Raw genomic sequence first — 25,852 nt, 5'->3', positions numbered from 1 at the left:
TGCAAATTCATATTGGCAAGAGTCGGTTTCTTTGGCAAAGCCAGTGTTATAATGATTAAAGCAAAGCAGTTATGTCATGCAGTCTTCGGATGGTTGTTTCACGCCTTTCATTTTCATGTTGACGAAGACTCAACAGTGTTCATAACAAGAAACAAACGTGTCGAATTCACCATGCCCACGAACGCCACACACCTTGTCGATAAGCCTGCAGAAAGGACAAGTTCACCAAGGATATCTTTCTTTCGGAGGTGCTTATTCTCAGAAAGTTCAGTCAATTACCACCATGTCTTCATGCAGAGTACATGGTCGCTATAGACCAGCCATCAGGCCTCGGAGATCAACTAGCCGAGCGCTGCTACAACGGACGGACACTCATCCTTTTACGTCCAATTGTCCATCATCTGGGAGGCCGCATACTTTGGAAACTGGACGCACTGGAGAAGGAATTCGGAAATTACTATGCAGCAATCGAAGCAGGTCGAGAAGGGAAAGAAAATCACGTAGAAAATTGAGATGAACAGTGCGATCGGCCAAGCGATGAAAATCCAAACCAGGAACCAAAATATCACTTTGAACAGACTACCACAGCATCCTATTATTCCTCCAGTCATGCCGCTTTTTAAACTGCAAAAACAGAACAGAAAATAAAATTAAAAAACGCGACTTCCAAATTAAAGCTACCTCTTTGTAGAAATAACGTCAATCCTCGGCTTTTATATCTGGTCCTCTTTACTCACGTGTTCTTGTAAATAAAGCGTATAGTTTTAATACAGTATCTGTGTTTCCTCTAGCGCGTAACTGCCTTCTATGGATTCAGCCCTCTGGTTTTTCCTTATATCCATCAGTCCATATTGTATGTAAGTGATTTCTCCAAGTCATATATTTATCTTCCATCTTAACAACCGATTTTTTGCCTATTTAAGGGACAAATTCGCTATTTTTCAAACTATTTGGGGTATTTTTGTTTTTTGTTGCGGGTTGATCTGCTCGACTTGAGTACATACTGCTCTCTGGGATAACGCAATATGGTATGAGAGAGACCAAATATTGGTGTTTTTGATTTTTGCTGTCTTTTTTAGTTTCAGTTTTATTGACCGATACAGCTTTGGAACAAAGTTGAGAGCCACACCCAATACATGTTGCTGGTACAACCTCAGCTGAGGGGCTTCCCCTAGATATCAGCAGCGCCACCAACCGACGGGCTCCCTTGGCTATATTATGCAGCTGCATCGCAGTGCAATTGTCACTAGTCTCAGGTATTAAGAATAACAACAACACGATGGGATAATTGGGTGGTGAAGTAATGTCGATTTAATCTACAAATGTGATCTAATCTGTTTTTCTTTTTATATTACACACTTGTTTTTATGAGTAATTTGTAATATTGCAATACTCAGCTGTACGGCACCTAACACTTTTGAGAAATTTGAAAAAATATGAAAATCCAATTATCCCAAATTAGTTCCAATCGTGTTCAACTAACTTAGAGAAACAAAGGACAGTATTGGACCTACTTGGAAAAATTACCAAAATTAGGCCAAAATATTAGCCTATCAATTATGTGAATTTTAGTCTTGAACACCCGATTACACCCTTAGTACAATTTTCTCGCTTTGCAAGTGTCATCCTGCTTGGCCATGGTCTTAACAAACGTTGGCGAGAAGACAACTGAAATTAAGTAATTGAGGATCGTAACTCTTTAGAAATTATGTTCTCATATGATGTTCTGCAACTTAGAAATAATTACAAAGAGCACGGCGGTCTGTTAGAATGAAGGACTAAGTATTGCCATATAATGTAGTACTTCAAGGAGTCAAACCTACACGATTGGGACTACATTGGGATAATTGGATGGTGAAGTAAGGTCGATTTACTAGTAATCTGCAAATGTACGCTCATCTGCTTTAACTTTCGTTTTAAGTTATACACTTGTTTTCATGGGTAATTTGCGATATTGCAACGCACAGCTACAGGGCACCTAACACTTTTGAAAAAATTGAAAAATATGAAGATCCAATCATCCCAAATTAGTTCCAATCGTGTTGACCTTAAAATGTTGCTGCGCTCCACGTAAAAGTGACGGTGTGGATTCTCTTAATCACTAACCCAGATAGAGCCCTGAAACTGTATCTCGCGCTATGCTGACAATCATCACCTCTGCATATAACAGCCGAGCATTCCACTGATGAAAATCACGCGATTGCTTCTGACCGTTGTTAGTCACATATTGATCATGAATTGCACCCAGCACATTTTAGACCTAGAAAACATATGTTTTTTAGCACATAGGTTTAATTATTAATATGGCATGGTAATGACTGTAATATCAATGTATTCCTAGCCTACATGTTGATGATATGGGAAAAGAGCTTACCTGTTTTCCAGTCGTGAATAACTCTGCCTTTCAGATCCGAAGATAATATTTTGAGTTTTTTTTATGTTTTACCTTGGCTGGCAGTCAGGCCCGGCTAGCTGTTCAACTGTGCACGTGAGTGACCTCTTGCCTCGATCGCAGTGAATTAGAGATAATATTAATATTTAAAAATCAGTCTCTAACTGTAGAGAAAGCGTATATTTAGCAGGGAGATGTTTTTAACCGGTAGCTGTGCTGGGGCTGCAACAGGCCTGCAGCTGACCTCGCGTTGCTCGATGAGTGGGAGGCAGGCATTTTCAAAGCCGTGTATTGAACGTGCCCCTATAATTTGTGTCGGTCAAAGGCTAATGAGGTCCCTTTGAGTGCGAAGCTTCTTCTTCTGCTGCTCTCATGTCTTTCGACGAATTATCAAAAAAACAAAACAAGCAAGGGGAGAACAGAGTCCGCAATTGTTTGATGTAGCAACTGGGTGTACGGACGTCGTCGATGAATGGATGTACACGGACTTGTTCTTGCAATTCACAACCACAGAAAACAAATTGCGCGGTAAACAAATGTTTTGGTGCGTATGTACTGAGGCGTCGCATTCTACAAGTGACCGCCAACAAGTCTAACGATCGACCGTATCGATTTGGTAGCTGAAGGGCGCACAAAAAGCAAGGCAACGGGACTGTACATGCTCTTTAACTTACATTATTCACAAAGGAGGCCAGGGGAAATCGATAAAATATTGTTTACTTTGTAACACGGGTTAAAACAACATTGCACGACAATGCAATGATTAGACATCTTCAAAAGTGAAGCCAATGAACGATGCAGAAACTCAAGTATATGTTAATCACACCGAACCTACATTGTAGATCGATGAGATATGAATGAGGAAAAAGGTTCGCGGATTCTGTGATAAGAGTGGCTCCACAATTTTGCCTGAATCTTTCCTCCAAAAGCAGCTAAATTCACCGATGCAGGTGGAAATTATGATCAACATACTGACAGACCAGACATGCAGGCTATTCCCAGGAAGCATATTAAAACAGTTGATCTGACGGACAAGTTACTATTTACATATTATGCCAGATGGACAGCTAATTATTTAAGTGAAGCCAATGGACGATGCAGAAACCCCAAGTATTTTTCAATCACACCGACCCTAAATCAATCTGAGATGTATGAGGAAATAATTCGCCGATTCTGTGATAAAAGTGGCTCCTTTCGTTCTAAAATAAAACCTTAACGACTCTTTGTCAACCTTGCTTTCTGTACGCATGCGCTGGTGCAGAGATCTGGACTGCTGGCGTCAGACAAGGATACATTGTGTTATTTGTGTTACTGCTCTTGGAAATTTGGTTCTTACGGGAAACAAAACAGACTTTTATTGTTGGCAATGCACATTTTGATTCAATATCAAGTTTTTGGTGATGTGCTAAGAGTGAGACCAAAGTATAAGTAATTATCTCAATTACTAAAGTAATGGCTTTTCATTTGATATCCACGTGAGAAGATATCGGAGCGCTGCAAACCTCTTTTGCGGAACCGAATGTTATGAATATACACACCTCGATTGTTCTTACTCATAAATTCCGTGATACTAACTACCAAGCCCGGTGTGAGAGAGAGAGAGAGAGAGAGAGAGAGAGAGAGAGAGAGAGAGAGAGAGAGAGAGAGAGAGAGAGAGAGAGAGAGAGAGAGCTTTGTCTAGAAGGTTTGGAGCCACATATGCGCAAATGTTAACGATATTGCCCGGTGAGAATATGAAACCCACGACTGAGAAGACGGTTTTGTCAACAAAGGGTTAAGTGAACAACAAGAGGGATGCAACATTAACTATATACTCGCAGCACTTTTGCTGCTGTTTAGGTCGAGTATATGACACGACAAGAGCCAGAGAGTATTTCGAATATTTCGAGTCATCTAAGTCAGCTTAAGTTGCCATTTATTGAATAATTGAAAACCAGCACAATGACAGACGAAAGTAAGATCGTTTCGTGCACTTTTGGAAATTAGACATGAGCGAACCGTGTGTAGTATTGTATTAAAATGCTCTATTTTGTGATAACGTTCTTGTTGTTTTTGTGTTTGCAGAAAAAGAGTTGTTTTCTGCCGTAAAGTATGTTGAAATGCAAAGTATATGCCGTGACAACACAAAAAACAGCGTAGCCCGGACAAGAACGAATCACAAGAAATTGTATTTTACAAAGAGACCAAAGTAATGGGAAATATATCGAAAGCCCTGGCTTTGATTAAGCTAATTTTAAGGAGTGCCAGTTTTCAAAAGGTGCTTGTAAGATATTTCAGGCTCATTGTGACAATACGCGGAATATGAAGCGATGAATAACCACTGTCCACAGATCAAGAAGGAAGAATATTAACACGGAGTAGTAAATATGGTAAATGTAAGATCATTTGACGTAAAGACAATACCCTACTTCTACGTCGTAACCGTATGCACAAATCTTACTGGCCCACTTTGTTTTAGCACATTAATCTCGACAGGAGGGTTATAAAATGTGCTGGCCCAGGGTGAAGACTCCAAATGTGCCGCAAAAAGCGAAAATTACTTAGCAAAAATATGACTTTAAATATTTCAGTTTTCGAATAAGGAGGCCGTAGCCAATACAGTCAGATAGGATTGATAAGTTGACTTGTACGTATTTGGCGCGAAAATTATCATACACGAGTAATGTTCGATATAGATATGGTACAGTTGCAAAGCAGCACCAATGTCAAGTGTATTTCAGAACGAGGCTCGGTCGTTTCTCCCGCTACGTCATCAGGTAATCTTTCTTCTTGCCACACAGCCGCTCGCGATTGATCATCTTGAACGCGCACGTCCTCGGCAGCATCACGGCGATCTCCAGCAGGTCCTTGAGCGACTCGCAGAAGGAACTGCACACCCCGCACGGGAGGAGAAGCAACCAGAAGGTGACCATGAAGAAAGCGATGGGGAAGGCAAGGAATATGATGACCAGGAACCAGAACACGAACCAGAAGACTTCACAAAGGAATTGTAGACACGAATCGCAACAGTCGCGGATCTTGTTTGCCATCACGAAGCTTCTGAAAGAGTGAAAATGGAAGAGTGGATAATTGAAATACTTTTTTTTGCTTAAAAAGTTTGCATATGCAAATACTGTACCAAGCCGATTTGATGAAATGTTACCATACACACTGCATTCGATACATGTACTTTGAAGTGAAAGAATGAATGTATTAAACTTTAGATGATATTCAGGTAATAACATTTCATTTGGTTTGTGTCATATGTCACTAAACGGAACACTGGTCTTTAAGCTTCACATGCTCATGATAAAACGGGTAGATACAGGAAACTGTGAAAACTTTAGTTTTATCGAGGTCGGGTAATAATAGTCGGCCGCCGAACTTTTACGATAACTGGATGAAATAATTTTCCCGCCATTATGTAAGTTATGATCCTTTGATGACATGAATGATGATGATGTCATATTTATGCATGATTGCACTGCAAAACGAAAGGGGACAGTAGCTGTACTACAGCGCGTCTCTCAACACATTACTTATAGACTAGATCATAATGCATATGCATTTATTCTGTATTGATGGACTGAATTTTGATATTGGACAAAAACAAAGTCGCGCATGTAACAACCATGCAGAAACGTCTGCCCGAAACTGGAATACATTAAAGTCTTCAAGTTCACTGTCATTGGTATTTTAAAATTAACATCGTAACAGTTCTACACATAGCACAAGATTTACTGAGCAAATCATCTAAGATGTGTCTTCATCATCGCGAAAAGACATATTTTCTTATTTAAGGTAGAAAGCTTCTCGGGGATAGATATTCGGGCTCTCTAATTTTTCCAACACTTTCCTTTTTAGCTCCGCTGTCAGCGACGCGGAGCTTATCAAATAGGTTGATTTTCCGCCGTCGTCCGCCGTCGTCCGCCGTCGTCCGTCGTCGTCCGTCGTCCGTCAACAATTGCCTTCTCCTCTGAAACCGCAAGTCCAATTACTTTGAAATTTTATATGCAGTTCACTTGGGGTGACCTCACTTAAGTTTGTTCAAATCGTGGTGAAATTTGCATATTTGTATTTTTTGGGCATTTTTGGTGTTTTTGGTAAAAAAATCTTCTCCTCTGAAACCGCTTGTCCGATTGCTTTGAAATTTGATATGCAGTTTACTTAGGGTGACTTCTGTCAGATTTGTTCAAATTGTGGTGAAATTTGCATATTTGTATTTTTAAGGCAATTTTTGTCATTTTTGGTAAAAAAATCTTTAAAAATCTTCTTCTTCAAAACTACCAGTCAGATAGCTTTGGTATTTGGTACGTATGTCCCTAGGGATGATCTATTTCAGATTTGTTCAAATTGTGCTGAAATATGCAAATTTACATTTTTAGGCAATTTTTGCCATTTTCGGTCAAAAAATGTATTTCGCAAAAAGTACTGGTCTGATAGTTTTGAAATTTGGTATACAGGTTTCTATAGATGAACTAAGTAATATATATTTAATTTCTGATGAAATCTGCAATTTTGTAATTTTTGGGCAATTTTTGCCATTTTTGGTCAAAAAATGTGTATTTCCAAAACTACTCATCTGATAGCTTTGAAATTCAGTTTACAGGTTCCTACAGATAAACTAAATGATATTTGTTGAAATAATGATGAAATCTGCAATTTTGTATTTTTGGGGCAATTTTTTCCATATTTGGTAAAAAAATGTGTATTTCCAAAACTACTCATCTGATAGCTTTGAAATTTGGTATTCAGGTTTCTACAGATGAGCTAAGTAATATATTGGATTTCTGATGAAATCTGTAATTTTGTACTTTTGGGGCAATTTCTGCCATTTTTGGTCAAAAATGTGTATTTCCAAAACTGCTCATCTGATAGCTTTGAAATTTGGTATAGAGGTTTTTATAGATGAACTAAATTATATTTATTGAAATTATGATGAAATCTGCAATTTTGAATTTTTTGAGCAATTTTTGCCATTTTTGCTCAAAAAATATGTTTCTCAAAAAGTACTGGTCTAACAGCTTTGAAATTGGTATACAGGTTTCTATTGATAAACTGAGTAAGATATATTTAATTTCTGATGAAATATGTAATTTTGTATTTTTGGGGCAATTTTTGCCATTTTTGGTCAAAAAATGTGTATTTTCCAAAACTACTCATCTGATAGCTTTGAAATTTGGTATACAGGTTCCAATAGATGATCTAAATGATATTTATTGAAACAATGAGGAAATCAGCAATTTCGTATTTTTGCAATTGGGGCAATTTTTTCATTTTTAGTCAAAAAATTTGTTTCTAGAAAAGTACTGGTCTGATAACTTTGAAATTCGATATACAGGTTCCTACAGATGAACTAAATTTGATCTTTTGAAATTATGAAGAAATCTGCAATTTTTATTTTGGGGGCAATTGTTGCTATTTTTGGTCAGAAAATTTTATTCTCAAAAAACTACTCATCAGATAGTTTTGGTTGACATGTTCTTAGGGATGATCCGATGTGATATATTCAAAGTATGATGAAATCTTCAATTGTGTATTTTTGCAGCTATTTGAGCCACTTTTTTTCTGGCCACTGCATTGAGTTACCAAAGATTTCCACCTTCTTCATCAACATGTGTCAAAACTAGTTATTCTCTACATAAACACAGCGGAGCTATATCGGCCGCTAGGTCGCTTGTCTACCACTTGTGGCCACTTATTTCAAAGCCCTTGGAGTAAGATAAGATGTTACTGTCTTAGCTTTTCGAAAATCGAAAATTTCATTTTTCTCCATAGAGTTAACACAGGGATGGCGGCCATTTTGAATTTCTAATATCGGTAAATATTGGGTCATTAGTTTCTCTTATAACAAACTTTGCAGGGCGACGCTCGATTTTATTCTTGACTTATTAAGAGAATTGCTGAAAGTTTCAATTAAGGAACGTTTGAGTGAAATTTTATGTTTTTCACTTTCGAGGCGCATACAACCTTAATTATATCCCATACAGAACACCTGCCCTAAAGGCGGAATGAATTCGGCAGTACACACACTTTATGCTCTTTGCAGCATTGTTTGGCTTTAATTTCAAAATACCAATGACAGTGAACTTTGAAAATTTCGTGATATATAGGCCCAGCCCAAACCCGGAAGTTTCGGCCCAAAAGGTACCTTTACCGTTTACCAGCGTTTTTTACAAAACGACATTCATCATGTCCAACACAGTTATTATCGATATGATCTCTGCCATTTGACGTTGGAGACTCCGTCGATGCAATATATTTAATGTGACTACAGGGCAATAAAATAGCATGTTTAAAATGTTTAAAGGAAGGGTACCCCTATGATGTGTACCTACATCTATGAAGGTATCATTATAGACGAGACGAGAAAGACTTAAGTAAATCTTCGGAATAAAACACAAATATTATCATAGTTAGAAAGACAATAGCCATAACAATTAATGATATTTTCCTTCTATTTTGTTCTTCAAAACAGGTATATTTTCCTATGCTGATCCCTAAATATGTTGAAATATAAAAGATTAGCCTTACTCAATGGAATGTGTATCATGTGCAAAGGTATCATTCAAAATGAAGTCTAGTTCACACAAGAACGCTACGGAAAACAAAAACTTCTTTAAAAACGCACAGGCTGTGATCATAAATCGATCACTAAACATTTCGACATGATTATTTGAGTAGGGCGAGAAACCATATTGCAAACAAACAAACAAACAAACAAATTTGATAACGCTTCGTATTTTATGACCGTGCGAGATCGTCGTCATCCGTGTCTACTATAATCATGACACATGACGTAATGCCCCTTAATAGCGTTGATCGCGATTTCAGGTTTGTTACTAAATATAGCTGCACGCGCGCGACTTTCGGACAAATATGCTGAAATTCGGACAAATTTTGTCGTTGTATGCGCGGCTGTTTTTGAAGCTTGTAGTCTCAGTCATCAATTCATACGAATAAGTGTGACGCTAAATAGCCATTCTAACACTCGCAGGTTTTATTTTCGTCGTTTATGCGGAAAATGCGGACAAATGATTATTTATGCATATTAATGAGAGAGAACAGTGACGTCATTTGCGATCTGCGCTATTTCTTACAATAACACAATCGAGCCTCACAACTGCTTCCGGTTACGATCAGATGACTGTCTGCACAATCTACGCGTCATTTTTTATCTTCGTTTGCGAAATCGAAATTAAGGAAATAGTCGAATCTTTTGCCCCATTTATCTTTTTTTTTGAAATATATTTTTGGAAAACGAAGCGAGCTGAAAAATGCCTTAACCAGTGTACACTCCAACTTCATATGGCTGCGAGGTGTGAGGTTAGTGTTTAGTATGCGATGAACGGTTTGACCTTTCACCGAAACACAATTCAAAGGTAGGTTTTACGTTGCTGCCGGATATAAAACATGAAAGTGCGCCAAAAATAGTTCAGCCGCGAATCGATCCGTCCGCTGCACAAGAGGTACAGTTAGTTCAACGATATTTTTAAAGGCCGAATTCCATATTGAAATAGCCGTTTTAGGTAGCATAAAAGATCTCAGTCGGATGGCTCATTATAAATTCATATTTTTCAAACGAAACATATAAGTAGTACCCTTTTTCTGGTGTATTGAGATATATCCATTTTATATTAAATTGGACAGGAATTCTGAAGCGCCCTTGCAGAGATAATAAAGCCGAAAACGATGTACACATCTGAAATATATTTCAACACAATACTAACAGTGATTTTGCGAGTATACTGTAATTAACAGTCTCTACTCCAGTCACTGTGGACATAAAATATCCACTTTGCTGTGGTTGCCCATGTAATAAAGCAAACAATGTTTACCATATATCCTATGACGTGCAATCTTTCCATGTGCACCCTGCACTTGTCGAATGGTGTAGTTGCTAGCTCGACGACAGCATGTTGACTAGCAAACTTGAACTACGAGAAATGTCAAATGTGATACTTACATTTATTTGTCACAGTAACTCGGGACCATTTGACACAAAATGTCGGTGAAATTTCGTCTCATATCTACCCTGGTTTCGCCCGGTGTAATTTACGCGACAATACAAACAGGGTACAAATATAGTTCCGTGTACCCGTATACTTCATCGGAGAGTAGTGAGCGCCATCACAGGTGCCCTCTCTATATTCATACACAAGTTGTCGGGACCAGACAGACGGTCACAAATGCAGGTACTTAGGTACTACGATAGTCAAGACTCGATGTCTCCTTCATTTCGGTTTTGTTAGGGTCGCAAGCCCAATGGGTTTCGGCCCCTATTGGTTTCGTTCGAATTCTACTTCTTCTTCACCTTTTCCTCAGCAATTTTTTGGTCCGTCATAATCTCAGATACTTCTCCTCTTGTCATTACGAGACTTGACACCATGTTAGAGGGGTGAAGGGGGTAGGGAGGACTAGTGCATGGTACAGTTGGACTTCAATTGATCACATCACCTTGGTGGCCATATCGGATTTTAAGAAGAGACACATTCTCAAAAATACTAGGCAACTACATTTAATATTTCTTGTGTGCAATGCTGCCACTTGGTCTACTAAAATTTCGTAATCAAATTACGAGCAGTCACGTGACCTTTGCTGCCATAATGACTTTAAAAAATTCAGGTAAATCTATAATAATATTCCCTTTCAGAAACCGTTAGACCACTTTGAAGTGAAATTTTGCTTAAGATCATTATCTGTGGGAGTGCTAGCAAGTTCGCGAAAAGCATTCAAAGAAAGCACGAGTATGCGATCAGTTGTTTGGCAACGTGTGGAACATTGAATTGTTTTCAAACACTGTGAGTTTCAAAAGTGCGTCGTATTAAGTAAACCTTCATGTTGATTTCTAAGAAGTAAGATTCAATATATCATTGTGAGAGGAGTTTAATCTCCTCCACTGCATTTCTGTGTATTTCAATTTTAGTCCATCATCCAACGGGCGCTAGCCCATTTACAGGATTAGGTACCCATAACCCACTACCCCAATGGAGCACTTAGGAGTAAAGTGCCTTGCTCTAGGGCACAACACCGAGCTACAGTCTCGAAATCACCGTCCTCCGATAGTGAAACCGCTACTCTGGATCTACCGGGACTTGAACTGGGTCTCGAACTCACCATCCTCCGATAGTGAGTCCGTTACCCTAACCACTGGTCCACGGTGCCTCAAAGATCAACGTTGAGGTAGTACACACCTAAAAAGTGAAAGACCAAAACTTTTTCCCATTTTCCTCAAGAATAAAAATCAGGGGGGTCATCGTGCAAAGTTTGGTCCTAGAGAAACAAATTACCTGACATTAATCGATACTAGTATTTAAAATTCAAAATAGCCACCATCCCTGTGTTAACTCTGTGAGAGAATATTAAATTTTTCGATTTCGAAGTTTCAGTATTGTTTTCTGTCTACAAAATACAAGTTTTTGTTCTACTCCTGACGTTAAAAGCTGTCAGAAATCTCCTGTTGCAGATTTATTCACTAAGATGGCAGCTAACATAATTATACCTTCACTGGATGTATGTTATCAACTGCCGTATTCAAAAATGACAACTTTCCAATATTATTGAAATTGGGTCGTGCCATTCCAATTTATAAAAAACCTTTCCCCTAACGACATGTTTATAATCATCCCATGAGATTTATGGAAATATATACAATGAGATTTTTCGTAACCAGTCTAGGTTTCGCGCCTTACAGAGTTGTGAAAGTGCATTTGTTGATCTGATTGACTCCTGGACTAAAAAATAAATTAAAGCGGAAGCATCGTTGGTTCAGATCTTCCATGACCTAAACCATTGTGATAGTCTCTGCTACCTCCATGCCTAAACAAAGCATTTGATCTCGTTGATCACACAACTTTGTTGTCAAACCTTAAAATCTATGTGACCACACCCTGTCATTCTTGAAATCATATTTATTCATACCAAAACTATTCGTCGAGTTTGAAGAAAAAACTTGAATGTAATTAGCGAACGTGTTTATGTGATTCTATTGTGTACCAGTACTATTATTTTCATCCACATGAGTTCCCCCTACACACACCTCAGACGGGCAAAAGGTTGCGATTCTGCATAAAGAGACAAACTGAATCAGACGCAGAGTGAAAGACTCTTTCAGAGCTCGTACATATTGTCAGTTCAAATTCGAATGCGAGTCATAATCGCGCCAAACACTCTTTGTGACTAACCATTGAATAGTCTTACTCGGTTATGCCATAGATTTGCGTTATAATGGCACTGAACCACGTGACTTGCACAAATTATCCAATCATTTTCATGAAGCATGTTGACTCATAAACAGTACTGGGGAAGACTATCTATGGTTGACTAAAGGGAACCGGACGGACGCAAACACAACGATCAGTGGGAATTAAAAATACATGCTTTAATTTATTCTCATATCACCACTAGTTTTACTTTATTCCGAATACCATATACACTTCTTGCAGTGTCGCATTTCTCCTTATTTACATAGGTTTTGAACAGTTTAAAATCATATGATCCAAATGTATTGAAATTTGCAAAAGTCTTATCACAAAGAGTAAACTTAGAAAATTACACTGACTAAAATGTTATTTTTCCATGTAAGAAAAATCGTCACGTGAGCTAAATTAATTGCTATCATTTAGCTTGCTGACACTTCCTGCCACCTACCTTCAAGCAAAAAAAGCCTTTACATCTCTGATTGCGCTCCAAACTTGGGATGCCTTGTAATATATTTACAATAAAAAATCAAAATTCAAACACGTAATTGAATCAAGGAATTTTCAATAAGGCAAGTTGTGGCATTTAATATACTATGGTTTTCTCCCGCAGCGTGATAAAATAAATCGTACAATTATACCATGTTGCATCGCATTTGTATTCCTACTGTAAGTATAATAAATTTTGCTGTCGCCCACTTATTTCAGATTTTTTTTCTGTATTCACTTCATTCAGAAGGAGCGATTAGAATGTATTTCAGTCAATATCAATCATTACGTACTCCCACGTATACTTTGTCTTTCTTCTCTATGGCTAGATATCCTAATTGAACTGAAAATTTCAACAAAATATCTATACAATATAGTTAATACACTATACAACGATTTTTAAAAACCCATTCCCATGGCCCTTCTTACAAACCGCAGCTCTGTTCCCGAAACAAAATTACATACAGTTTAAAACTATAATGCTTAAACTTAAAACCGTATGGCGCACATAGATTTCACGTTAGCCAACTAAAAGAAGACGAGTATATTGAGGTACGCAATGTATATTTGCATTGACGTTATCTAAAAAAAACATAAATAATGAAACAATACAGTAACCGCTGGAAGTGATTTCTAAACACGGATTGACCTACGAGTTGGTACACCGCTTTGAGTGAGCACAACAGCATGATACAACTCATTTCAGGAACTAAAAGCATGAGAAAATATGTCAAAATATATAACTACTGCTCTAACGGTGCTATGCCACAGCCCGAATATCTGTTAATATGCAAATATTTGTTGGCAAAGACTATATTAATCATACTTTGAACAATACCGAAAAGTGTCTACGATATGCGCCCTCAATAACTGAACTTATTAATAAAGACATGAAATTTTAGCTTCGGTGGACAGACAACTGTAAGATGCTCATACCTACATACATAAACCAGTTTTAGTTTTTGCAGAAGTTTTTGATGACAATCACTATTTATTTGTTCAGTCGTTTGTACTTGATATGCTGCAGTTTCTTAAGCGTGATGTAACGCGATGAAACTTTACTGTGCCGTAACGTACTGTTAGAATAAGTTATCCTTTCAAGTCAGATATTGTTCAGACGTTCGTAGTTGAGATGTTTCTGTATCCATGGGTACAGCATACATGGCAGCGTGATTTGTCGCTAGAGTACGTATCCAGTAGTTCAAGATCTGTCGACCGGACTCATAGGCATTGTTGTGAAAAGGATAGTAATTTGTTGTTTTATGCCCGACCTTTGCATTGGTTTTCTTGCATGCGGAGACGGCACTTAATTACGAGATATTCACTGACTTCACGGTGCCTCCTCCTTCTCTGCCTCGGGCGCCGGTTCCTCGGGTGCTTGCTCTGTCGTTCCAGCCCCTTCACCTCCCGGTCGGTCAGTTTCCGTTGTACCGTGATGCTGCTCGTATTCGGATTTCTTCTTCGCGGCGAAGAGTCGCTGTCGGTTTTTCATGTAGAGGGCGCAGGTCTTCGGGTACTTGACGGCACTTTCGATGGAGTCCACCACGGCTTCGCAGCAAGCTGACAGCACGGAGAACGGCAGAATCAGCAGCCAAATGAGGACGAGGAGTAAAGCGATCGGGTAGGCGATACAGACGAGCACCAGCAACCAGAAGATGAACCAGAAGATCTCACAACAAATCTCACAACACGCAAGACAGCACGCGCTCATCTTGAGGAGTTAGCCTGAAACAGAAAACAAAAATTTGAAAGTTACACGAAATCAAAAGTTGTCCAGAAATAACCAACAAATATATGTATAGGGCCTAAGGGTTGCAACTTTCTTCTGCCCACCTGTCATTGTTTTTTTGCTCTCATACCGTAGTATAACTCCACACTGTTCGGGTTGTTTTGCAGGATGCAACTTTTTTTCGAATTTCCGCTTACTCGTCACCTCTATCTCTGATTTTGATGTTATCTTTCTGTTCTGTGGTCTCTGTCCCTGAATCTAATATTCTATCTAGTAAGTAGAATATAATATTCTATCTAGCACCGTCGAGTCTCAAGTAGCCACCAGGTCGGTGCGTATTCGGGAAACACATTCAGATTTAAAGGGGAGGGTCGTCCTGTCTGCGGCTGCGCGACTTTCTTATTGATAAACACTGCCTTTTCCTGGCTATTGATGATGTATGTAAAGAAAATGTAAAGCAAATTCGGCATTTGATGATGGTGCGTAGTTCACCCGTTTTGTAGCTTTTCAATAACGACAAGACTTTGCAAAATAAGCATTAATTGCGTCCCTTCGTTTATATGAAGCTTAGCTCCTTTGGTCACCTCTCTAGAAGGTAGAGACGCCATTTAAAATAATGGATATCACCAAGGGATGCTGAGATATGTTGCGCATAGCGGCATACCCGTTGCATGGGTCCCATATGTTAAACCACTGGCAGGACAACCTGCCCGCTTTAAAGTAACAACCGTTAAGACGATTTTGCTGCAAATAGAGTTTTGTGTATGCTGTGTGAGTATCATACTGGCTTGCTGTAGTGCTGTGTTTTGCCCGCGGAACTAAATACGGCAGATTCAGTTTGTTAAATCGTACAAATCCCTATGTTGGTTAAACTGATGGAAATGGACAGTGTTATCGTACTGAATTCAGACGATACTGTCACTCATACAAGCTGTCTTTTCTCACACATTTAATTTTTGATTTTAAGACAATATATACACGTTGGTGCAGCTTTGCTAGTCAACTCGTTCCCTGCTTCACCAGAACTCCACGAGCTCAGCATTCGCGAAACTAAATATGCCCATTAAAACTGTTAATCCTGGGCGACTGACAAAAACAGCATGACAATCAACATCAGTCATTTAATATAAAAATGTTAAGGGTCGCATATGGTGCATCATTTTTCTTTGTCATCAGGCACTGTAGGGCGTCGACTTTTACTTGCGCACTGACGGTGAGACTGTGGTGTACAATTCCCTGGTAACCTCTCACCCTCATAGTTATTTTTGAACACAAAATACTGCGTAAATGAGCGCAACCCTTTGCGATTTTGCGCTGGTGATAAACACATCAGACACCAACAATATCGCAAGGCCATGTTTAGATGGAAATAGAAGCTTGCACCGCCCTCAGTTTTTACATGTTTTTTTAATCACTCTTTGTTTTTGGCTACCAATCGGTTAAATGTACTTTCAAATTCTGCAACGTACTGGAAACGTCAAAATTAAAGGAATATTAAAAAATGCAGTGTACATGCCTGCCTGCGTTTCTACTACATACGTTATATTGGCTTGTTTTGTGCTGTACTGAAGCGCTATTGGATGAAGGGTGGGGCGAGGTCAGGTTGACAGATGGCAAACAGTGAGCGCAATGCTGAGGAACAGCAAATCAATATTAAAAAATCTGTAAGGTTTGAAACATTGAACACCTCCGTGTTTGATTTTCGTTCTAGATGTTGAGATATTAATGTTAGAAAACGATGAAATTTCTGTCGACGCTCGTTCAAAGTCAACGTTGCTTTTTGGCCACCAAGGTTAAAGGTTAAGCAGTTGTCCACCGAGGTTAAAGGTGAAGCAGTTGCTCTGACACAATCAACTTGATCTACATTATGATCACACAGCGTAAAAATCTGTTTAATTACTCGATTGTCAATGTCACCAACTCATGCAACAAGCGTCTCTACGGTGAAGAATCTGCGCGATGTGGCGCAATATTTCCAAAATAGAACATACAACATCTGTTTCGACGTGTTCGGAAATTTCCTGTTAATAGCATGGGACTATCTGTGAGTGAGAAAGCACTTACTTACATGAAATTGGACCAATGTTGGTTTTTAAAGGTCCTGGTTAATGGTTTGAAAGCACATCTATTTTGACAGCGGGCAGAGATGTTTTTACCGGAGGCGATACTCCCACAATGAACAGAACGGTTTCTGATAACGTTGAAACCCAACGTTGTCGAGTATTTTATTAAAGCTCGAACGAGATAAATGCTGTCGAACTGGCAGTTAAAGACACCTTTACTGAGCCGAAGACTCTAAAATCCCGTTTTGCTATGCAAATTTGTCCATTTCTGTCAAATTGTGTTATCCTGAGTCATGTCTCAGCCACAAGGAAACGACGACAATTTATGAAATACAATAGTCCATTCAATTAGCGTATAACAGTTACTCCTATACTTGCCTGTATTTAAAATCAACACATTAAGGACAATTAAACACCTGTCATGGACTTCTTGCCGCTCTTCCCCAAAGCATATGTTCTTGAGGACTAATTTAATTCCATCAAAGCCATATGATTGCGTAAGCGTGTAACACCACAAGATATCTCAGGAAACGACAAATAAAATAAAAATTCTACATACCTTGCGTTTCGTTATCACAGCTGCAAAAAATCTGAAATGCGACGTTGAATCTATATTCGTTCACTGTCTATAACAGCCTGGCGGTGCGGAGGCCGCGACAGACATTTGGTGACGTTTTTTTGAAAGTGGAAATAGAGTTATAAATACATGGTACGGATCTTGCATATGGTAATTTGGCGCCCCAGCTGTGAATGTATAATTTACTGCGTTCAATACGGACGTCCTGTGATTGTAGCTTCGCTTTAATATAATAACTACCTTAAGATTTATTTTTTAATATTTCGAGACTAGTATGAAGCAACTGCTGAGCTACGTTTGCGCGACAGAATCTGTGCAAAAAAATGAACAGCTTTTCGTACATGAGCTGCATGTTTATAATAACGTCTAGATTTCGGCCATGTTTTTTTTCGTCATTACGTGTAAATTTGTTCAGATTGCTGGCGGTCATTTACATAACAATTTATCAATCCATATTGTGCTGGTTTACAAGGTATCGTTGCACGCAATAACTGATATATGTATTAAAATTAGATGCTTCTGCGTTTAAGCTTAGAATTATCCTTATCCCGCGTTTAAATGGTCTACTTAATCAAGATTTTTTTTAGTCGATGGTTCTGCAAAACCAGCTCATTAATAAGAATATCGTACGTTCAGTCGAAATAAGCCTATTATTCTCACAGTTGCACTTTCGCATTGAAAGGGCTCAGAGGCGCGGCTACACATTGTACTGTTTTCGTGCAACGCAATGTAAGTTTGCTACTCGCCATCCAAATATATTGAGGGTTGGAGTGTCGCAAATAATTGTGAATCAAATTTTACAATAACCGATTTGTCATAACTGCCAAGTCCACTGCCAGCTCAGCATACCCTGGAGTAGGTCAAAATGCGGGTCAGGTCAATGACCGTGCACTTGCAAATGACCCCAATTACCTGATCAATATGTTGGTAATGACCCTGGTTTGCAGTTATAGTCTTTTCAATTTGATCTTCGGATAATTATGCTTATAGCATCAACACTTGATCGTATATGATCCTATACCTTGATGGGTTTAAGGATTGAGGTCTAAAATATCCGAGACATTGGCTTTAGATGCGGGTGAGATTTTCCGAAATAAGCGTAATCTCATCCACACATGGTCCCTGCCCCCTTATGGAGAATTCAGAAATGGGGAGGGGGTCTCAGCATCAAATCGTCAAGATCACGTGATCATGAAGTTTTGCACATGTCAGTTTCTATGATCGGCTGCCTCTTAGACTGTATAATATCTGTCGTTCATATGATCAATCCAATTTCATTCTCTCATGTTTTTCGTTGCTTTCAATGATAGCAGCACGAGAGATGCCCAGTCAAACATAGCTTGCATGAACACAAAACTCTGCACATGCGCAGATATCCCCTCGCTTTGCCCACGTCAGGTACCTGGGAATACGTACGTAAATAGAAGCAAGGTAAAAATAAAGTATATATTTTGCTAAAAGGGTATTAGTTTTTTAAAGCCTTTATTTTAATTTGTTTACTTTTCCTCGCTTAACCCCCAATATTGAGCGGAAATTCATGTATCCATAAATCCGAGGGTTTAAACACAGACAAGGAGAAACATCCCTTGTCTGTTGGGTAGGCTATGCCAGATTTATGGTTCGTTTACCGTAACTTCTTGTGTATTTTCGTCCTTTTTATAGAATACATATTCCTCTACAACCATAAGAACCTTGTCGGAAATGCCTGGTATATAACTTAAAGAACGATAACGCATCGTGTATAACATCAAATATCGTTGCTGAAATATAAATATGAAGTCCGGACAGAGACGCATAGTCGAAAGAAATATCGGATATACACATACAGGCTGTGTTGTACAGTTAAGGTAGTATGGGCCTCAAAAGTGAAAGACTCAAAATGTTGCTCAAACTTTCCTCAACGAATCTTTAACAATGCCCTTTCAAAATCAAGAATAAAAATCAGGAGTCACCGTGCAAATTTTGGTACTAGAGAAACAAATAATCCAAGGTTTACCGATATTTGAGATTCAAAATAGCCGCCATCCCTATATTAACTCTATGGAGAAAAAATTAAATTTTCGATTTTCGAAAAAGTAAGCCGCTAAAATTATTTCTTTCGTCAAGAGCTTTAAAATGAACCCCGACAAGTGGTAGATCAGAAAAGTATTGAAAAAGTTTGAGAGTCCAAGTTTCTGTCCCCGAGGTGCGTTCTACCTTAAACACTATCCATATAAACTTGATGGTAGGGGTAAATGAAGAACTATGTGTTACCAACACAAATAAGATACTGAAACAATATTCAAGAAGGTACAGATAATGGAGTCAATAAAAACTATAGACAGCTACCGTTTCATCATACGCATTTTCATCGTTTATTAATCTTCGTACATTTACGGTTTTATCCATTAAGAGTGACTTTTATGTACTTTTGCCGTACGTGCAGTTACCAATAGGCCTAGAGCGAGCGAGGTATTTTCATTTCACGACGCCGAAGACTTGCTTTTGCAAAAGACGCAAAGAATCAAACAATCTACCAATCAAACGACTAAATTATGAGTCGTTAAAAATGACCAAACAGATAAAAAAGAAAGCAATAATCCCCATTAACGATTAAATATCGATGTCATATCGTGCATTATGGAAAAAGAACGGAACATTTTATTTAAGTTTGACTTTGCTATGGCGTGCATGCCACAGATTCTGTATGGTCTTTGGCTTATGTTTCGAAAGTGTTTAACCTGGTGTTAGACTTATCCACAGACGCCAAAAGTTAGATTACTGACGTGGAAACGCACCCATGATAAGCTGGAATGAAATATCCACTTATCCCCATTCATTCATAATGTTGACGTCACACATTTCAAACTTGACATATGACAGGAGTGTCATGAATTCTGCCAAAGTGCTTCGCCGCAATTATCATACTCCTCGCCCTGTCACAGTTCAAGTGGAGATCGCCAGGGTGTTGTCGAATGAACAATTCAAAGATAGAGAGCTTTCATTCACTGGTAGGAAGCAAAAGCTGTGATGAGGTCAATCCAACAGAACAGTAGACAACTCGTCTCGATGATGACGTCACGCCACGCATTTTTTTAAGAGTGCGGGATGTAGCTCGAGTCGTCGCCGCCACACAGCCTCTTCTTGTCCAGCATGTTTGTAGTGGTAACCCTGGGCAACTCGATCAGCGTACGCAGGACGTTGACGATTGGCTCGCAGGGGCCGGGAAAACAGAGACCGAAGGGGATGAGGATTACGTAGAACTCTGCAAAGAAGAGAGCGACGGGCCAAGCGATGAATATCAGGACACATAACCAGAACAAAAACCAGAAGAAGTCGCATACGGTGTCCAGTAGTTTATTCGCCATTCTCACTCATGAAGATCCTCCCTGTAAAACTGAACGTACAGATAGAATTATGGAGTACAATGGCTTTAGTATGATTAATAATAATAATAATATAATAATATTTGGTTCTTATATAGCGCACATATCCACAAGTACATGTGCTCAAGGCGCTTTACAATTATTATTAACCCTGGTCACTGGATCTAATATGATACCACTCAACTCCCTGGGGAGCAAACTACAGCTCACATGTGCAGCCAATAAGCGCAGCAGAGCTAAACACACACATTACAACCACTGTCCTACCAGGTACCCATCACTCCTGGGTGGGGAGGAGCAATGAGGAATAAAGTGCCTTGCTCAAGGACACAACACCATGGCCATGCCGGGGCTCGAACTCACCATCCTGTGATCGTGAGTCCACTGCTCTAGCCACTGGCCCATGATGCCTCCATAAATGATTAATGATTGTGATGGAAGCTGGTGCAACATTCTTTATTGAATTGGCATTGAACAAGAAAGAAACTTATTAGGTGTCGTTTTTATTTTATTTTTATTTCTTCATTTCGGATGCTTGAAGCTGACTGATGAACCTCTTGCGCAGAGCGCGGTCGTCTCGCATTAAAAGTAACCAACACCTCTCTGCCTTGAAGCAAAAACCAGCACCCCATATTGTCATCAAATTGTGTTTCTAACTGTTAAATTTGGAACATGTCACGTAATATACCGTCACATGATCATTCAGATTTTTTTTTTAAAAAAAGCCACTATCAATATATTTATGTCTCTGTACTTGCACAGTTACGTACGCGGCGATGTCAACTAAGCAGACGCGCGGCCATCAACCGATACAAGAGTAATTAACAATGTTACTAAATTTATAACCTCAATAGCGTCATCAAAACTTCTGAAAACGTACAAGCAAGTGAGGGCGTTCAATTGTCTTCAAAAGTGTATTCTCCTCGAATTTAAACGTATGATTTAAGTATTGCATTCATATCAAACTTTCCCTTTGGAATAATCGGCGTAGCCAAAAATAAACGTATTATGTTTCTGAATGCCACAATTTAATTTTTATGACATGATGTACTTTATTATTCGATTCGATTTTCAAGGTTCCAAGTGCGCCATCGCGTCACGCCAAGTTGATCTCAAAATCGAGCACACGTAATATGACCAAAATAACTATGCTATGATTCTAGATGGAATAATAATGTATCCGATTATGCAAGAGAGCCAAAGCGAGGCTCGTATCGGGTTACAATGTGCCAAATAACAATACTATAAACACTGCAGGAGCTGGCTAACGGTTTCCTTATTAGTACGACACTTTTTTAATGCTGATCACAATATGGATGACACAACTTTCCAGGAATGCACCACTTTTAATTCTGTAACACAGAAATGTATCCCTACAAGTCGAATAGAATACGTCATACCCAATGCCAACATTTCACCTTTGAAATTATTTTGTATTCTCATACTTTCGTTCATTCACACTATTGGCCTCTGCATATTGGCTACGATGGTCAGTATTTGTAGCCACGTTAGCTTAAACCTCTGATGTAGTCTGCATTATTTTGATCACAGTAGTCAAACACAGTTTCTCTTGCTGCCCCAAAATCATGTTTGAATGCATATTGCTCAAATTATCAATTGTATGCTTGCAATGTCTCATGTTATTGTTGACGATTCAATTGTAGTCAGGGCGAATTTACTCATCAAGATTAACTATAGATTGCATTCACAAAGTTAATACTTTGTAAGCTTATGTCAATACACTTTGACAAAATGCGTTTATTTGTACAACAAAAAATATTGAAAAATAAATCTGAAACAATTACAGCTGTTGTTCCATTAATAGAATATCGTCCTTTGGACATTTTTCATGCTCTTAATTCACAGACACTCTGATTAACGGGAGTTCCTGGGCGTTATTGATCGTTCTGTGTATAATTTAAGAAAACCTGTAAACTCTTAGCATTACACATGACTGGCTTTTGCTAATTGCAGGGTACAGGATTTCAAAGTTTCAAATTATAGATATGAAACAACCGTGTGTGGGTATTGTCTAAAATGCAGCCGCTGTAGCGCTATACGAGGAGGAAATAATTCAATTATTTGAGGTAGTACCTGCCTCGAAACGTTGAGTCTTAAATATTTCTCCAGACCTTCCTTAAGAATACTTTCAACCATACAATAAAAATCAGGAGTCACCTTGAAAAAGTTAGTGCTAGAGAAACAAATTAACCAACATTTCCAAAATGGCTGCCATCTTTGTGTTAACTCTACGGGAAGCAAATTGCATTTTCGATCACAAAAATATGACAGGGAAAATTTGCCTGACTCTAAGAGCTTGAAAAATGAGACCCACAAGTATAAGACCAGAGAAGAACTTTAAAAAAAATTGAGAGTCCCAATATCTGTCCCCGAGGCGCATTCACCTTGATGGGGTTTTCTCTCATAGCCAAATAAATTCACAGTCGATCTAATATTACAACATGCAGGCAGGGCAGCCTGATCGTGATGTCTGTTCATACTGAGCCACACAGATGATCTATAATTATTTACTTTTTATCATCAGCATGTTCTCTGTGATGCGAACATGTCAACACAATGCTAAAGACGAGAAAACACTAAGGTAGCGGTAAAGGCTATTTTTGCACCAATTCTTTTCTCAGAGTTAATGTCAAGTTTCAAGTGTTAGAATCAAGATATTTACTTCAAATTTTCAGGATAATTTCCTTAGTTAATACTTTCTCCAAAGAATATAAAATTGTATATTTGTAGCCATGATTTTGAAATATGACACCAGTCAATATCAAAATTTAATTTTTCATATTTTTTTTACATATTTGAATTTAATAATAATTGGATAGTATTAATATTACCAAATTAGTATTAATTGTAAGATTTATACGACAGGATTTGTAAATAAAATTTGTTTTTATGATTTTACATGGGTTTACATATCAAAAAATTATTAAAAATTCTTTCAAATTTCGAAATGTGATTTTCCAAAAAGTACTTCAAATACAGGAAAATTGTTCCATACAAATCTTATCTGTAACCTTGTTAATAGGCTGTAAAAATTCCATGTCCATATCTCATTTCAAAGGGTTGGATTAAATTGGCATAAAATTATGTAGGAAAACTGTTATTCTGTCAAAAATGTTGAAAACAAGCCATATTTGCACCCCTCTTTGGAAGTCACAGAGCAGTCTTTTTGGTTAATCTCACTTTTGACACCACTTTGACACTCAAAGAATCTAAAAATGCATTTACAATAGCAGTCACGCATTTTGAATGCAAGCACTGCCTTGTCAAACTTTCCTGAAAAACAGTAAAAAATGACTTTCCCTTTTCAAACATTTTTTTAAAAGCTAGGGGACCTCTAACATAGTTAATACACTATGGACTCCCCAACTTCCTCTTATTTGGTCAGTTTTTCAGAAGTTTCAACGAGCAATAACTCTGCAATGCCTATGACCCCAAATGTCTAGTTTTTTTTTATTCCACAGAGAATGTTGACTACTTTTATATTTTAATAGTTTTATTGAAGTTTATAACTGACGCTCTAGCCTTAGTTAAAGGGTGTTATGCTAATAAGCCATCTTTTTAGTTTTATTTTAAGTGTAGCCCTTGATAGATTGATGTCAGCAAGAGTGGGTGTACATCCGCTCGGTCTTTGGTGGTACCCAAACCACTCTCGGCATAAATCCCATGTTCACGCTAGCCACTTTGTTTGTCTTGCACATCTTTACTATACACGCCCACAGGTAGGTTATTCTACAGTTCGTAACACCAGCGAAATGACACATTTTGTGGCCCGAGTAAAGCTGCGACTCTCCTAGATCTGAGATCACTGAATGTGTCAAAGCAAAGCGTCGCTGTGCAGGTGATAATTCAATCCACAGTCCCTCCACGACCGGTAGGTGGACTGACTGTGTTCAATCTATTTTGTCACCTTAAACCCCGTTTATAACACCTTTCATCCACATAAATATTTGTTTATAGAAATAAAACAATTGAATCGAATAGAAATTCTCAAATTGAATAAATGACGGCATGAAGAGGTTATGAACGCTGCTGAGAATCTATTTGTGGCATTGTTATTTAGATCATGAAATAATGCTCCGATGCAGCAACTGTGCATTGTGGAGCCATATGCCGACGATTAAAACAGAACCCCATAAATTATCCACTGCCACGCCACATCACTTCCATTTACTAGATATTAAGATATATTACAGCAAATTTTCATCGGGTGAAAGGACAGTATAATTTATCATACCGTGTTCGTGTAGGTTTGCCCGTTTCCAACTACTGAACAGTGAAGTGTACTGCGCACACTGACGTGCACAGCCAAACACAAGTACACGTACACTCGAATATGATTGGATGGAAACTGAAATGACAGCTCGTGTCGTCACGTCCCTATTGTAGCTATCATGATAGAAATATACTGGCGATGTGCAGTAACTTTGTGAATAATACTGGTGCGCGACAATGAGCATAAAGATAAAAATCCGTGATATTTGAAATGTTATGTAAATATGACGATCTGGTGATGCAGTGCAGGAGTATACATGTTTTGTGTAATGAAGAGAAAGAAAACTCAGCGCTGACTGTTGTTGATATGTTTACTTGCTTACCTCAAATACTCTGGATAACGGACTCGACGAATCTGGGGATATGGATGTTTAAAAAACAACTGCAATTAGGAAGCTAGGACCTCATGAAATTCCGATCTAATGACCGCAGTCACAGGCTACCAAGTTCATAGGTCACGGAGAAACATCTGCAATCTTTTTATTCGTTTTACCATATGTCACATTTTCCCAACAGGCACATGCGGACACGCTTATGGTAGTACATCAGCTAAGAGAGGGCGCCCTAGTGGACAAATGGTCCAAAAAGATGTGTTCCAACATCAACCATGCCTTCGCAAACATAACAATGCAGAGCAATGTATTTGCCGTCGAAAGTGTACCAACACAAAAGCTGACAACGGCAGCATAAAACAGGAGAAAAGACATGAAGTACCAAAAGACCTTATGTATACAGTACGTCATGCTACCCAGGGTAGGGGCCTACA

The 25,852-nt window shown here is 38.5% G+C and overlaps 1 protein-coding gene and 2 long non-coding RNA genes across 3 annotated transcripts; all 3 read right to left on the bottom strand.

Moving 5' to 3' along the window:
* Positions 1-4,274: 4,274 nt before the first annotated feature.
* On the bottom strand, positions 4,275-10,476 carry LOC139133118 (uncharacterized). Its single transcript, XR_011552531.1, has 2 exons — positions 10,338-10,476; positions 4,275-5,431 (listed from the first exon to the last, which is right to left on the bottom strand). It is a non-coding gene; the product is annotated as an uncharacterized lncRNA (long non-coding RNA).
* A 2,251-nt stretch (positions 10,477-12,727) lies between these two features.
* Positions 12,728-17,552, bottom strand: LOC139133117 (uncharacterized). The gene is made up of 2 exons (XM_070699535.1): positions 17,411-17,552; positions 12,728-14,784 (listed from the first exon to the last, which is right to left on the bottom strand). The coding sequence occupies exon 2, from the start codon at positions 14,768-14,770 to the stop codon at positions 14,390-14,392; it is 381 nt and encodes a 126-aa protein (XP_070555636.1). The 5' UTR covers positions 14,771-14,784; positions 17,411-17,552; the 3' UTR covers positions 12,728-14,389.
* A 2,206-nt stretch (positions 17,553-19,758) lies between these two features.
* LOC139133115 (uncharacterized) lies at positions 19,759-25,598 on the bottom strand. Its single transcript, XR_011552530.1, has 2 exons — positions 25,410-25,598; positions 19,759-20,804 (listed from the first exon to the last, which is right to left on the bottom strand). It is a non-coding gene; the product is annotated as an uncharacterized lncRNA (long non-coding RNA).
* Between the last annotated feature and the right edge of the window lie 254 nt (positions 25,599-25,852).

The sequence above is a fragment of the Ptychodera flava genome, chromosome 5 (genome assembly GCF_041260155.1).
Source record: "Ptychodera flava strain L36383 chromosome 5, AS_Pfla_20210202, whole genome shotgun sequence".
Classification (NCBI taxonomy): domain Eukaryota; kingdom Metazoa; phylum Hemichordata; class Enteropneusta; family Ptychoderidae; genus Ptychodera; species Ptychodera flava.
This window is presented reverse-complemented; position numbering and strand designations above follow the sequence as displayed.